The 16,051-nt window shown below is 42.7% G+C and overlaps 1 protein-coding gene across 1 annotated transcript in view; it reads right to left on the minus strand.

The window, feature by feature from the left end:
* Positions 1-16,051, minus strand: part of arhgef37 (Rho guanine nucleotide exchange factor (GEF) 37) — a 158,993-nt gene that overhangs the window by 43,407 nt on the left and 99,535 nt on the right. The window contains 2 exon segments of the mRNA XM_072512145.1: positions 10,582-10,911; positions 11,005-11,118. Of these exon segments, the coding sequence (XP_072368246.1) occupies positions 10,582-10,911; positions 11,005-11,118 (444 nt within the window).

Below are 16,051 nucleotides of genomic sequence, written 5' to 3' on the forward strand. Positions count from 1 at the left end.
GGTATATAAACCCTAAAAAAAAGGGGACAGCCAGCAGAATCAGCTCTCATAGCTCGGTCATGGGAAGAATAGAACATGGCAACCGAGCAAAAGAGCGAATCCATCTGAGGAAGACCAAAAGCTAAAGAAGAGAGAGTCAACTCTTATAGCGGCCCTCGGTCATGGGAAAGATAGAGCATAGCAACCGAACGGAACAGCGAATCCATCTGAGGAAGACCAAAAGCTAAAGAAGAGACGTTGTCAAGGTGGACCTCAAGGTCATTTCAACCAACCAGGGGAATCCAGAAGCAAGATATTTTTACTTTTCTGTAAAGCCAGTGATTGCATCTTTTAAAAGAAAAAATATAATAAAATAACTTATTAACCTGAAATAGTGGTTATTACAAAGTCTATTTAACTTACTTAGCAATGCAGGACCCAGGATCGACACTACTAAGTGGTAAGTAGATAAAATTCTTCTATGAAGATATGGGTTATACCGGGGGATAACTTACAAATATAGTTTGACCCAAATAGCACCCACCTAAGTCTGCATTGGAGTCAGGGAGTGAGAATCCCTGTTCACCATTTAGAATGTCTTATTGGCCCTTTATGGTATTGGAGGAATTCTAAGAATAATGGTGAGTGTTTTACTTCATGGCTCCCAGCATAGAGTCCTGGAATATTAGGCGTTTCTAGGTAAAGCGAGGCTAGAATATTAGAAGTTTCTAGTTAAGCAGAGTGGAGGCGAGAATATTAGAAGTTTCTAACCGACTCAGGGGCTAGAATATTAGAAGTTTCTAGTTCCCAAACAACGGTTAGAATATTTGAAGTTTCTAACTGGCACAAAGGCTAGAATATTAGAAGTTTCTAGTCGATGTGTGAGTCAAACTTTACCTGCTGAGTTTAGTTTGGAAAGTCATGTGTGATTGACTTTTGTAAGGATATTCTGTGGATCGGGGGGACATAAAACTCAGGGTGCCTGTGAAAATCAGTAAACTAGAAGATACTGACCCTGAGAAAAAGTCTGCAAGACATCTTGGTGACAACACTAAAAATCTTGCATCCATTACTGGTAAAAGGAGGCCAAAAAATAAATCATCCTTAGAGTGAGGCAGATTGTGAGGGAAAGCCGAGAGAAATAGGGACGCCTAGAAACCTTTAGAGACCAATAATCAATCGACCCTTAACTAAAACAGGAAGATAGTGCCTTTGTACCCTTAATTTCAGAGTCGACCTGAAAGGGACAACCAGGAACAGAAGTTAGAAATCCAAAAAATGGCAATTCAAATAATCCTCTTGCTCTGAAACACGGTCAAGAGAGTTGAAGCAATGAAACAAGAGTGGGAAAGATTAACAGAGGCAAAAAACTCCTGGATAAGAGAGACTTATCAGAACGGAGGGGTCTCAATTTTGTTAAGGGTACCTAAAGCCCTACAGAATAGAGGTCCAAGATCTCAGTGGATAAATGTGTGTGTGTTTAATAAGGATTTGTGAAGCCCTACAGAGTAGAAACCCAAGATCTGAGTGGATGAATGAGTGTGTGTATGTTTAATAAGGACTGGTGAATTTCCTTTGGTGTTTGTAGTTTTTTAAATGTTGTGTTTTACAAAACCGAGTTTCACATCAATTAGAAGTTATGAAAGGCAGGTAGAAATGTGATCAGTATTATGAGGTAGTAAATCAGTATGTTCAGAAATAAATTGGTCTTAGAATAAACACATAAAGAAGTTAACTCGGGAGCAGTCAGAGCTGTATCAGGAAATTACTTTGAAACTAACATGTTGAAATTGACACGGCACAGCTCCACCAGGATCCTAGTGCCCGATGATGACAAAAAAGTCACTCACAGGAAAAATTATGTTTAGAATGTTAAATACATGGTAGAAGGAGCTTTAGGGAATAAAGATATTGGACCAGAAGTTAGATTAGGAGAATTACTTGCAGTGTCAGGAAATGAGAATCTGATGGCAGGAAAGATTTAATAAAAATAGATGCAGGAAAAATTAAGATATTAAAACCAATTGATAACCCAGAGGATGTTTGGGTGAAGCTACCAACTAAAACTGCAGGAAAAGTAATCAGTGAAGCTGTAAAATGTAAAGACAAGATCGTTCAGAATCTGGGTAAACATACAGTTGTATTAGAGAAGCATGGTGTCTGGAGCAAAAGAAATTGTATCACAATTAAAACACATGACCCAATTGGTGGGAAGACAGTGAATTGAAACCCATTAGCAGCATTGATAGGACAGATGATAAAGTTAAAATGTCATGTTCGGAACTTATCTTTCATAAACATTTGGTCATAATAAAAAATAAAGGAATTGAAGTAAAAGCAGTAGCAATATCCAAAATGTATCAGGGTAAGGTTTTGACCAGATTGGATCACTGAGCGAGCAAAAGAGGAGGAGTTTGAGATGCTTTGAATCTCACTCAGGGGTGCAATGACAGAAGGAGGAGGCTTAACAGGCCTTAATTGTATGATGTACATAAATGATAAGGAAAACAAACCAGTTAAAAAAAGAAAAAGGAAAGAAATGATGGCAAAGGAAATCCGGAAGTCCTGGAGAGGGCACTTCTGGAGTATCCAAACAAAATAGAAAATACAAATTAAAGAATAGGGCCCTCTCCACCCTTGACCTGTTCATTTGATTTTTCAGAGGGAAAAAATAATACAGGCATACTTGTTCGGACGAAGAAAGAGGACTACACTCCAGAGAAAAATAAGGATCAAGGTTGAAGAAGGAAGGGAAAAAGCTAGGTCTAGGAGTAGGCTAGATGGGTTAAAATGTGGGGAGCACTTATAAGCAGCCTGGGATACGTACTAAACTTATCAGATAAATTAAAGATTTTTAGACAGTATTCGGGAAAATTAATGATACTCAATGGGACCCCGAAAAAGGGCAAGTTAAGATAGGAAATGTGTTACGAAACAAAACCACAAGAATGAGTAATAGTGGCATTGCTCTGAAAATTGGGAATTTTAAAATTATGTCAAAACTTATGTTGCAAATGTTGCAATAAAATTGCTTAACGGAAAGAACGAAAAATGATACAATTTACTACATATTTGAGAGAATTAAATGACAGAGCCTGGAGGAAAACTTTACGGGTTAGAAACAAATCAAAATATCAAATTATTACTCAGCAGTGAAACCTTCGGTCACACGTCTCTGACTGGACATGTGTCCTGGACATCAGCTGATGGATGATCTGCGGTCTCCACGGGGCACGTACTACATGGTGGAGTTATTAAGGGTCTCGGCAGACAGCAGCGACTGACGAGGAACCCCCACATGCTAAATGACAATAGTTTAAAAAAATTTGCAGCTTGATGCCACGGCGGGAAATTTGTAACCAATGCAGCAAACAATATTGCATTGGAGAGCTGTAATAGTTATTAAGGAAGAAATGTCATGGATATTGTTAGAGACTGTTATATATTTATGAGAAAGGGACTTAACATGGCTTGGTATAGAGATGTCCAATTGATAAGGAAAGAATGCTGGAATGTTATAGTTTATTTTAGTAAGAGGGAGGTTTAAAGCGTACTAAATTAAAATAGGTGGCAGATAGTTGAGTAATAGAACAATTAGGATAGGATTGGGTGATGTTGGACCATAACTCATGATAAAGAGAAGAGTGAGGTCTACAGATACAATTGATAAGCTTCTAGCCAAAAGCAGCAGAACAGAATATGACAGAGTTAAATAGAGATTGAGAAAGAAGGCAAGCCATAGCATAAGGTGAACCAGCATGAGGATTTATGTATGTATGATAATGGGGGTATGTGTGCCGTTCAAGAACTTGATCAGGAATCATCAAGGGTGAGGATTTTTCTAAATTGTCTGAATGTTTTAGTAGAGGGGGTAAACATGGGATAAATACACAAAGTATAATAGTGGTAGTTTAGTGTGTTTTCTTGATTTAACTGCACGCAACATCACAAATAATATTGATGCTGTTAACATGCCATATTTTGTATGTAATAACTATTGGTCCCAAAGCCACGAAGGGATGTGTCGATATTGTACTTCATCTTTTAGTGGTGAAATTGTGATAGCTGCTGAAAATATGTAAAGTTGTAACACACAAACGATTTGTGTGGTTAGGTAAGAAGCAAAGTGTTAAGATAAGACTTATTTTCTTTGACTGTGTATATAACAATAGGGAGAATGTATTTGGAAGAAGAAAAAATGATGGTTCGATGTGACAAAAGAGGATTCAATTGGGTTGTAACCCCAAAAGTTGAATGTATTAAATGCGCCTACTGATGTCCGAGGGGTGGTTTTGCGACTACTGTTGGCTTATTATGTTGCAAATGTTCTAATAGCAAATATACACTTCATGTGGTAAGGGAAATGATAACCGACTAAAGAGATTTGAAGGAAATTTGGCAGAAAATTATTATCTCATGTAAACCAGGGTGGCAGACGTACATGGTTCAGGACAATGTTAGACATTAATGTGAAGAAGTCAGGAATAGAAGCAGGATCGATTGAACTTTTTAAATTAATGAAGCAAGGGAATCAGTGGATAGTACATGATATCATAAGTTACCATTCCAATGAGAAACAGAAAGCAATTTGGATGATGGAAAAATGGGACACTAGACAGCCAATGATGGACAAAAGACCTTTTTGGTTACTGATGGACTGAGTTGTGCTCTGTTTCTAAGGGACATGAGGAAGCCTCTACGGTGCTGCTACCCCAAGGAAGTAAAATGCTTTGGAGGTAGTGGAACACACGGATATAGCCATTGGGTTACCTTCCTGAGCAGCTACAGCTATGGTTCACGGTGATTGGACTTGAGGAAAGAACAAAAAATCTATCGATACTGGTATGAGATATGGATAAATTTACAATTGATTTCGGTGCACAATTTAAAATCACGACATGTACATACAAATGACAAAGATCAGGGATATATGTTAGTCAGTACAATTGGATGGGGGGATAATTGACTGAAAGATATAGTTATGTTTCAAATGCCAAGACAGGGTGTAAAAGAAAAAATGGGAAAATTTATCATTTGAAACATGGAAGTCTGGCAATACCTGACCTAAGGCTACATGAGAGAATGTTGGGAAAAATCCCACGAAGGGTTAACAGCAGCTGCAAAAGAAGGTTTTGAAATGCAGATAGCCTTTATCAAACTGACGATAAGAAAACAGCTTGTGACTATTCAAGCTGTAAAACTGATGTATGTCTTTTAAGTCACAGCAGATTGAACTTTTAATTATATGGAAAAAAGCAATATTTTGCACCTTCTTTGAAGTTAATTATTTTAGTAAGCAGCGAGAAAAGAATGGCTAGGAATTTCAGTTCAATTGGGTGACAAATGTTTAGGTGTGAAATTCTGCTGACACCAGGTGAATATGGGAAGCTGGAGACAACATGTCCACGGGAACACATGTTAGATACAAATCAGAGTCAAGAGTTCTGAGCTGGGGGCACTATTTGATAATAAAGCAACTTTAGAAATGACAGAAACCAGATTTAACACCCCTCTGTGATCAAAGCACTTTTGAACATCACAAAGGAAACAATGTAATCAGAGATTGATGAGCTGAAGTCATGCTCAATATGAATACATAGTCATGTTAGAAACAATTCAGATTAAAGGTATCTTGTACAATCAAGAGTAAATAAAGTTGCTTTATGATAATGTCATATAAACTTAATAACTGCTAGAAGGGGTATATAAACCCGAAAGAAGGGGACAGCCAGCAGAGTCAGCTCTCATAGCTCGGTCATGGGAAGAATAGAACATAGCAACTGAGCAGAACAGCGAATCCATCTGAGGAAGACCAAAAGCTAAAGAAGAGAGATTGTCAAGGTGGATCTGAAAGTCTTTTCAACCAACCATGAGAATCCAGAAGCAAGATCTTTTTACTTTTCTGTAAAGAAAGTGATTGCATCTTTTAAAAGAAAAAATATAATAATAAAATAACTTAAAGTTTTAACCTGAAACTGTGGTTATTACAAAGTCTACTTTACTTACTGAGCAATGTGGGACCCAGGATCGATGCTACTAAGTGGTAAGTAGATAAAATTCTTCTTTGAAGATATGGGTTATACCGGGGGATAACTTGAACATATAGTTTGACCTGAATAGCACCCACCTAAGTCTGCATAGGAGTCAGGGAGTGAGAATCCCTGTTCACCATTTAGAATGTCTTATTGACCCTTTTTGGTATAGGGGGAATTCTACGAATAGTGGTGAGAATTTTACTTCAGCAGCCGCCTCGCCAGGCTCATGACCGCTGAGACCACAGGTGGCCCATGCCATCGGGAACTCGGCCCATCAGAGGCGAGTATTGCTGGTGGGCCTACTAATGACATTCCAACAGAGTTGCGACTGCACATGGTGCATGTCCCGATGCTGCCGATTTGGAGAGTGTGGAGCATCACCGACAAACCACGCCTTACGGCATCGGGAGCCATTCTTTGCCCGATCACCGTTACCGATTTTGGCATCGGGCAACGGAGAATCCCACCCATGGTCATTGTGCTTTGGCTCATGACCAGAACATGGGCTACCCACAGGAGAACTCCATCCTCCACGCTATGCTCACTGGGCTGGTTTAGCACAGTGGGCTAAACAGCTGGCTTGTAATGCAGAACAAGGCAGCAGCGCACATTCAATTCCCGTACCGGCCTCCCCGAACAGGCGCTAGAATGTGTTGACTAGGGGCTTTTCACAGTAACTTCACTGAAGCCTACTTGTGACAATAAGCGATTATTATTATCATTACTATGCTCCTGTGGCTTAGTCACATCTGGTACCTGCCAACCAGGAGGCCATGGTCACCGCTTTTATCTGGCTTCAGCACCAGGATTACAGGTGCTGCCCACTCCGTGAACTGCACAGAACCAATAATCCCCAGACTTTCAAGCTGGCTGAGCTTGTCGTCCACATCCGACGACAGGGCATAGGGAACTGGGAGTGCCCTGAAATACTTTGGTTGGGTTGCTGGGTCCACGTCGATTTTGGCCATGATTCCCTTTATTTTCTCCAAGCCATCCTGCAAAACTTCCGCATATTTCCCCAGGACCTCATACAACCCGTTTGTGCCAAGTTTGATAGCCTGCTGTCAATCCAGGTGGAACCTCTGCAGCTAGTCACAGCCCAACAGACTAGGTATAGGCCCCTGTACCACTATCAGAGGCAAACGAACGGATTGGTGCCCATACATAAGCAACCAGAGTCATTGGTGTGCCAGAGGTTCTTCGGTATATGTCATCAATCGTGCTTTGGTGTCCCTTGGGTCCAGGTGTTGGGTCCCGGTGTGGGCTTTCAGGTATGTTTGCTGTCCTATGACCGAGACTGCAGCCTCTGTGCCAATTTCCATCTCTACTGGATGGCCATTAACCTGGACGGTAATTTTGATGGGGGTTACTCTTGGTGCAGCAATGCAATTTAGCTGCATGCATGCACTCTTCTTCCTCGGGTTGTGCTGGAGTAAAGACCTGGCTCTGGGTAAATGTGTCCCCCAACCAGCATGAGTCAGTGGCTGTCCCCCCGAACAGGGTGAGTCAGTGGCTGTCTCCCTGGAGACAAGGGCTAGTCTCTAATGACATGGATGATAACACCCTGTGAGGATTCCTGTCAATGAAACCCAGAATATACAATGGGAATAACAAGTGCACAAGAATGATCACTGAGCAGGAAAATGGGACACTGGGATTCAGGTGCCAGGATAGAAATAAAAGCAAAATACTGTTGGGGGGTTGAAGGTCAGGGTGGATGGCGGGGGTTGGGAAGGTGGGGGAGTTTGGGGTGTGGTGGTTGGGTCAGTGAGAAGTTGGTACTTCTGGACAATTGTCATGCAAATGACTACCTGGAAAGTTCCGAGAGTGATTCCCCAGTGCATCTTTGGGGTACCCCCAAATCCGATGAAGTTACTGGCCAGTGTACCATCCCATACCCTGTCTTATGCTTGCATAAGACAGAGGAGCAGAATTAGTCCACTCGGGCCATCGAGTCTGCTCCGCCATTCAATCATGGCTGATATTTTCTCATCCCCATTCTCCTGCCTTCTCCCCATAACCCCTGATCCCCTTATTAATCAAGAACCTATCTATCTCTGTCTTTAAGACACTCAGTGATTTGGCCTCCACAGCCTTCTGTGGCAAAGAGTTCCACAGATGTACCACCCTCTGGCTGAAGAAATTCCTCCAGATCTCTGTTTAAAGGATAGTCCCTTTAGTCTGAGATTGTGTCATCTGCTTCTAGTTTTTCCTACAAGTGGAAACATCCTCTCCACGTCCACTCTATCCAGACCTTGCAGTATCCTGTAAGTTTCAATAAGATCCCCCCCTCATCATTCAAACTCCAACGAGTACAGACCCAGAGTCCTCTACCGTTCCTCATACAAGTTCTTCATTCCAGGGATCATTCTTTTATATTACTAGCTAACTTGCACTCATATTTCATCTTCCCGCCCCTTACTGCTTTTTTAGTTGTCCTCTGCTCACTTTTAAATGATTCCCAATCCTCTGGCTTCCCATTAATCCTTGCCACTTTGTTGCTTTTTCTTTTGCTTTTATGCTGTCGTTACTTCCCTCGTCAACCATGGATGCCTTGTCCTCCTCTTAGCATGTTTCCTCCTCCTTGGGATGAATTTCTGCTGTGCCTCCCGAATAAACCCCAAAACTCCTGCCATTGCTGTTCCACTGTCTTCCCTGCTAGTCTCCTTTTCCAATCAACTCTGGCCAGCTCCTCCCTCATGTCTTTGTAGTTACCCTTATTTAATTGTAATACTGTTACATCTGACTCCAGCTCCTCCCTCTCAAACTGCAGGGTAAATTCTATCATATTGTAGTCACTGCTCCCTAAGGGTTCCTTCACCTTAAGATCCCTAATCAAGCCTGCCTCATTGCACATCACCAAATCCAGAAATGCCTGTTCCCTGGTGGGCTCAACCACAAGCTGCTCCAAAAATCCATCTCTTAAACGTTCCACAAATTCCTTTTCTTGGGATCCACTACCAACCTGATTTTCCCAATCCACCTGTACATTGAAGTCACCTATGAATATTGTGATATTGCCTTTTTTATATGCTTTCTCTATCTCCTGATTTATTTTCTGCCCTACATCCTGACTACTGCAAGGGGGCCTGTACATAACTCCCATCAGGGTCTTTTTACCTTTGCGATTCCTCAACTCTACCCACAGAGATTCTATGCCTTCTGATCCTTCTCCCGCTCCTTGCTATCGATTTAACTTCATTCCTTACTAACAATGCAACCCCGCCCCCTTTGCCCATCTTTGTTGTTCAGTAACTTTACATTCTAAATATAAAATATTGCCAATAAAGTTATTCCCTGAACATGAGGTTTCTTACTCTTTGGTTTAGTATAGATTTCAAATCCTAAAACCAAAGAGCCAGTTCGACCGTAAAAGTTCAACCCTTCCTGTCCCTTTAAATATTTATCTTTTTCTGTCAGTCTTTATATTGCTATTTCAATACCTTACGTGATATATTTGAAGCCTAGTTTTATCCTGTTAAAATATTATTTTGCTGAAAATTAAGTTTGCCAACCATTTTGTGGGACGTGTTGCTGGCAGACTAGATAATCTTGACATGCTGGATAATTTTAACAGATCTATAAATTCAATTTTTCTTATGACGGCTCAGCAAATTTATTATTGAGTAACAGAGCCATACAGATCAGAAAGGTCGCAGTCTGATGTGCTCTAACTTTAAATGCCTGCCAGTATTCACATGGGTATTTGGTTGAGCCATTAGAGGGCCTGGCACTCCAGTAAATCTATACTCCAGGAATAAGACAGCACTTTTAAAAGAAATTATAAGTAAAAAATAAATCTTTACAGGCTGCAACAGCCTTCCCTTTCCACCAATGTACTGATTTTCAGAGGTAGCTCATTGTTCTTGTAAAGTACACAGCTAGATGTGGTAATTGCCAGGTGCAATGAAAAGCTTTTTTCTTCTTTGCACTGATACCTTCGCCTCGGTATGACTTTGATCTTTTTCACTATGTATCCTTATGCCTTGTATCCTTATGCCTTTTCTGAATTAAACTATTCACTTCATATTTTGCATCAGCCATTTATGCTGTATGCTCAAGTCAAATGTGACCTGCATCAACATTTTACAAAACCCTTTTGAGACTTCAGACTTGCAAAGGCACTTTGCTGTTGTTGATGTTTTTTGACTAAGGGAGAAATCCCTGTGCTTCAGAGATTCCCTTTTCAGTCAGGTGCCGGTGGCAAGGGGCTCTGTTGTGTAACGCAAGAGGTTGGCCTTCCCTGTTTGTCCTTCTGAAAACATCTCTGTTAATGTAATGGAATGACACATTGATAAGCATTCATGGAACTACGGTGCTGTCGCTTCCCTGGACACAGGGACATTTTTAGAATATAATGGGGTTGAAGGGGGGAGACTGGTGCATTTTCACTCATCTGCAACCCTGTTAGACAAAAGTACCTTTGAACAGCTATAGGGGAGTTGAGATTTCCCACAAATCTGGGCTGAATTCAAATCCAGATCCCAGAGAGGAAATATACAATATTGTTACCCAATTCACCATTTAATTCCTCCAATACAACTAATATTGCAAAATGAATTATTACCTCCTGCGGATGCTGGCTGGTCAGTTGAAGTACATTGTTGGCCAAGTCACGATGAACAGTGATAACTGCTTGAAGAATCTGTGCATGTAGCTGTAGCACAATTCTGTTAAAGCTAGGGAGCTCGGTGAGTAATAGCGAATGCAATGCTTTGTAAGTCTCCATAGCAGCCTTTTCATCATAAGATGCATTACCTTCTTGCTTTACCTTCTCTTGAATTTTTTCATAATCTAAGAATTTATCATTATGCTTTCTAACCAGCTGTTGCGGACCACTGAACAAACTTGTGAGGGCACATAACGGTTCATAAACGATGGATTCTAGTCTTCTTTTCTGTTTGGAACAAAAATATTTTAATACAACACATGCAACTTAAAAACACCGTAATCCCCATTGATTGTGTGTCGTTACATTGCCTTTACTTACAAATTCAGGAATTATCTGCTGGTGGAATATCTCGGTAAACTCCTGATAGCTGACGCTAGCACGTTCATCCACCAAATCAGTTACATAATGGTAGGGCCTTAAGATTTGAAAACGCTGAGCCAAAATTAGAGAGAAGACAATTAAAAGATGGAGCAGTGCCAGATGTAACTGTGTGTCAATGTATAATGGATGCATGATTCTTAGACATTGGCATTACTTAGCAAATATATCATATCAGTTTTACAAAACAAGCTAAATATATCTGAGGGCAACCATTATTTGTGCAGTAACTATTTCTTCACCTTGACACCTTAAATTTAACATTGGGTTCCAGAAATGGGATACAGGCACAAAATAGATTTCTTGCTTTAACGTCCTAGTTCTAACATTAGGTGAAGGTAGATCTGATAGAGAGATACCAAAGATGAAAGTTAAAACCAGTGCAATGAGTTAAAAAATAATCAATCCTTCAATACTGAACTCAACAGCCTGCTGTAAGATCAATGCTTTCTGAGTCAGTACATTACCTGATTGCAGAAATTTGCCATTGTCATGATTAAATTTGACGGTTCCTGTGTTGTCACAGTTATTCCTTCTACTCTAAATGAATTTAAATGATTAATTTAAACTTTATGCATGTAAATATTGCACCCAAGTGATAATTTATCAGTCCTTGGATATTATCTTATACACAATACAGTGTCATTTAACTGGCTAAATAACTAACAATGAAATATAATTACCACATATATGAACTGATTGAATTTACTTTCATAGAATACCTACAGTGCAGAAGGAGGCCATTCAGCCCATCGTGTCTGCACTGGCCCTCTGAAAGAGTAGCCCAGCCAGTCACATTAGAATGTGATGATAGAGAAGGTACTAACCTAGGCCTGGATTTTCAGTCGGGCCAAATCGAGAGGCCTTTAAAAATGGTGAATGAGACCTGATTCTAGGATTCGTGCCTTCATTCCTTTTTCTGGAAATGTTTTCTAGCGTGAGATAAGGGTGCAGGTAGCAAGCACACATGCAGCACTCTCGCCCTTGCTGACTTCATTGCAGGAGTGGGCATTTCAAACTCCTTGCCTGCAATGACGATGGAGCCAGGCCTGTTTGTTAGGCGATGTGGTTCACGGCACCTCAGGAGTTGTAAACCAGAGGAATCCCTGGTCTTGAGTCTCGTGCCAAAATAAAAACAGTCATTCAACATTCCCTTTGAGAACCATTGCCCCTGTTATTTGCTCACAAAACTGTCAAGCACACACAGCTGTTCAGAGTATCGGTTATAAAATTAATCCATTTCAAACTTCTTAATCCTATTTAAATAAACACACCGACATTGAAGAAACTTTTTAAGGAAAGATCAGTTTATTACAAGGTATTAGAGAGGATAATTAAACAAGGCTATCACTCCTCCACAAGCTGTGCCAAACATTGGTCACAGTGAAAGTGCTAGAATCCATTATTAAGGAGATTGTAACAGAATACTTAGAAAATAGGGTGGCGCGATGGCACACTGATTAGCTCTGCTGCAAAAATTGCCCCTTCGTGACCATGGATGTGCAGGTTAGGTGGGTAATGAGGATATGGCAGTGGGGTGGGCCTAGGTAGGGTGCAGACTCGATGGGCCGAATGGTCTCCTTCTGCACTGCAGGCATTTTATGACTCTATATGGTGTAACAAAAAGTGTCATTTTGGGCACGATTGGCGGGGTGTTTCTCGACAGGCACTTTGGTGAGATTGCGGCCCATAACGGCACTTAGTGCTGGAAATGAGCCCCCAAGAGTGTCTCACCATTACTGGCTGTCTCACCATCTGATTCACCAGACTCGTGCCTCACTCTTGCCACTAACAAGGGGGAGCTGCTTTTACGCGCTCCCTCACCACTCACTCCCAGACAATACACAAGCATGGTAGCGCGTAGACCCGTTCCTCGTTTTGGGGATGCCAACCTGGCCAGGCTTCTGGACGCTGTTGAAGCGAGGCGGGACATCCTGTTCCCTCAAAGGGGTCGGACCAGAAGCAGGGTCACCAACACTGCCTGGGAGGCAGTGGCAGCGGCTGTCAGTGTGGGCAGCATAACCAGAAGGACTGGCGTCCAATGTTGGAAGAAAACCAATGACATCCACCGAGCAGCAAGGATAAATTACCACCTCTTTCCTGGGATCAGTTCTGCCTGCCACCGTTCAAATTCCCAAACCCACCCCACAAATCATTGGCTGACATGTCACACCCTCCCAACATCCGATCTTCGTGCTTGCTACTCAGAACCCCCTGGCACCCACCAGCACAACCCCTTCATGTCCAGGTGCGGTGCCCACACATGCCATCTGCTATAGATACCCCCTGATCCATCAGGTGTGCGGCTCACAATGCCCTCTCTTTGTCCCCGCAGCTGTGCAGGCCCTCCCAATGGCAAAATCTCACCGGAACCAAATCCTGGCATCCACATATTCCACTGGCGCACAAGGTGCAATTGAACATCCTTGACTTCCAGCGTGTTTAACCCGTGGTGGCCTGCCAGTTACAAGCCACACTCACCACACCAGCAACAAAAGCATCAGCAATCTGCGAAAGCATTTCTTCAATGGCATTAGCAGGTGGCCCATTTGGAACAATGTCACGTACAAAGTCCCACAGCGTCTTCTTGCTTCTACCCAGATTGCCTTCTGGACATAAGTCCCCCTTAGCCCGGTGTTCCAGGACCCAGGTATCTGAGAAAAAACTGTCCTTATTTCCGGCTACAGAAAAGGAAGGAAACAGCAACAACAGCCTCCAGGCATTTACAACCACCAGCAGGAGCAAGCAGCAAACACAACCTGCAGCTATGAAGTGCTCTCACAACTAACAAGGCCAATTCCTCATTCGCAAAAGCCTTTGGCAGTGAAGCTAAAGGCTGCTCGTAGTCAAAGGGAGGACAGACAGACTGTAGTTGTAGTTGCCCCTGTTATGGGTATCCACAATATTTAAAGATGGCTTGAAAGCCTCTCAGACGAAAACCCCTCAACCCCTCCCCCTCCGCCAGTCCAGGGCAACCCCCGACCTGAAATGCTTAGGCCCCCGACCAAGCCCAACCCCCTGAGGCGTCCCCCAACCCACCCGAGAACTGGGGCAGCAGCCCTTGAGCTGCATGCTGGGAAATGGAAATGGCAACTCACGTCCTCAGTTCCCCTCAGCAGCCATTGCAACAGTTACTCGTGCTTAAAAAGGAGTACTAACAATGTCCACATGATTTCTCGCTGGGCAGTTGGTTAATTCCCGGGAGGCCATTACATTCGACTTCAATCTCACTTATGAGATGGAAATTAATGCAAATGAGGGTTAATGATATGTTCACCATATTTGGGCATGACCTGGAACTCACCATTGGAAGCGGGTCGGTTACATAGCAAGCAAATTCACGCCTGGCGTGAATTTCAATTTTGGCCTTTCCCGCTATTTAACAGACGCGCCCACATCCACGCCGGGTGCAATGCAGTGGTTAAATCGCGTCCTGTGTTTGATTAATCTATGAGAATTTTTTGACGAAGTAACATTCAAAGTGGATAAAGAGGAACTGGTAGATGTGGTGTATTTTGATTTCCAAAAGGCATTTAATAAAGTGCCACAACAAATGTTGCTTCACAAGACAGTGTACATTGTGTAGGTGGTAACATATTAGCATGCATAAAGGATTGTTTAGCTAAAAGGAGTAGAGAATAGGGATAAATGGGTCTTTTTCAGGTTGTCAAGTAGTAACAAGTGGAGTGCCACAGGGATCAGTGCTGGGGTCTCAACTAGTGCGACACGCTAGCACAGTGGTTAGCACTGTTGTTTCACAGCACCAGGGACCCGGGTTTAATTCCTGACTTGGGTCATTGTCTGTGCGGAGTCTGCATCTTCTCCCCGTGTCAGCGTGGGTTTCCTCTGGGCGCTCTGGTTTCCTCCCGCAAGTCCAAAAAGACGTGCTGTTAGGTGAATTGGACATTCTGAATTCTCCCTCAGTGTACCCGAACAGGCGCCGGTGACTTGGGGATTTTCACAGTAACTTAGTTGCAGTGTTAATGTAAGCCTACTTGTGACACTAATAAAGATTAATATTATATTATTATTTACAATCTACATCAATGATTTGGTTGAAGGAAGCAAATGTACAGTAGTTAAGTTTGCTGATCACACCAAGGTAGGTAGGAAGTTAAGTTGTCACGGATCCCGGCCAAGTGTGCCGGCACTGGACACAGTCCGCAGCCGCCACGCCGGGTTCCTGACCGCTGAGACCACACTTGTCCCGCGCAGTGGGGGACTCGGCCCATCGGGGCTGAGCATCGCGGGAGGGCCTGCCAATTACTTGCCAACGCTATTGCAATGGCGTGCGGCGCGCAACGTGATTACGCCATTTTGGAGGGGGCAGAGCATGGCTGACCGGCATCAAACCGACGCTTGCCCCGATTTGGTGGTCAGGCTGGATTCTCCGCCCGATTACGATATCGGCGTCGGGCCACGGAGAATATCGCCCCTGGTCTTTCACCTCTGTTGTGAAGCACAGTCTTGGAGCTTAGATACTCATGAGGTTGAGTATCCTTGTTTTGAGTTGAGAGGTGGATGGAGAGAACCATTTCCGGGGGTTTGATCATTGAGAGTAGTGAGCGCTTTACAGTGAAATCTATGCATTGCAGACGTGTTTCCTCTGAACCATTCCCCAGGCAGATGCGTAATGTTTTCCTTTTAGTAATCCTCTCTCGATGATCCTGGTCTCTCGAAGGGAAGGTATGTCACTGTTCAGTCTATCAAGTTCTATGTTTATCACAGCTGTCTTGTGTGTGTTATAGAGTTGTCGGTCAGTCTCTTATGTTCCAGCTTGCTAGTGGAAGAGGTGCCATCTTCTTTCTTGTTTGCGATGGATTCCGTCCACTTGTTGAACACACTCTAATCTCCAAATACCCATTCAAGCAGATGGACATGACAGGTCAGAACCTTACTGGTCAGGGGCTGCCCTACTTTGGGTGAGTGGTGGTTGACCAGTGGGGCACGATGGTCCCTCCCACCATTGGATTAAGCGCACACCACT

Source organism: Scyliorhinus torazame, chromosome 7 (assembly GCF_047496885.1).
Source record: "Scyliorhinus torazame isolate Kashiwa2021f chromosome 7, sScyTor2.1, whole genome shotgun sequence".
NCBI lineage: Eukaryota > Metazoa > Chordata > Chondrichthyes > Carcharhiniformes > Scyliorhinidae > Scyliorhinus > Scyliorhinus torazame.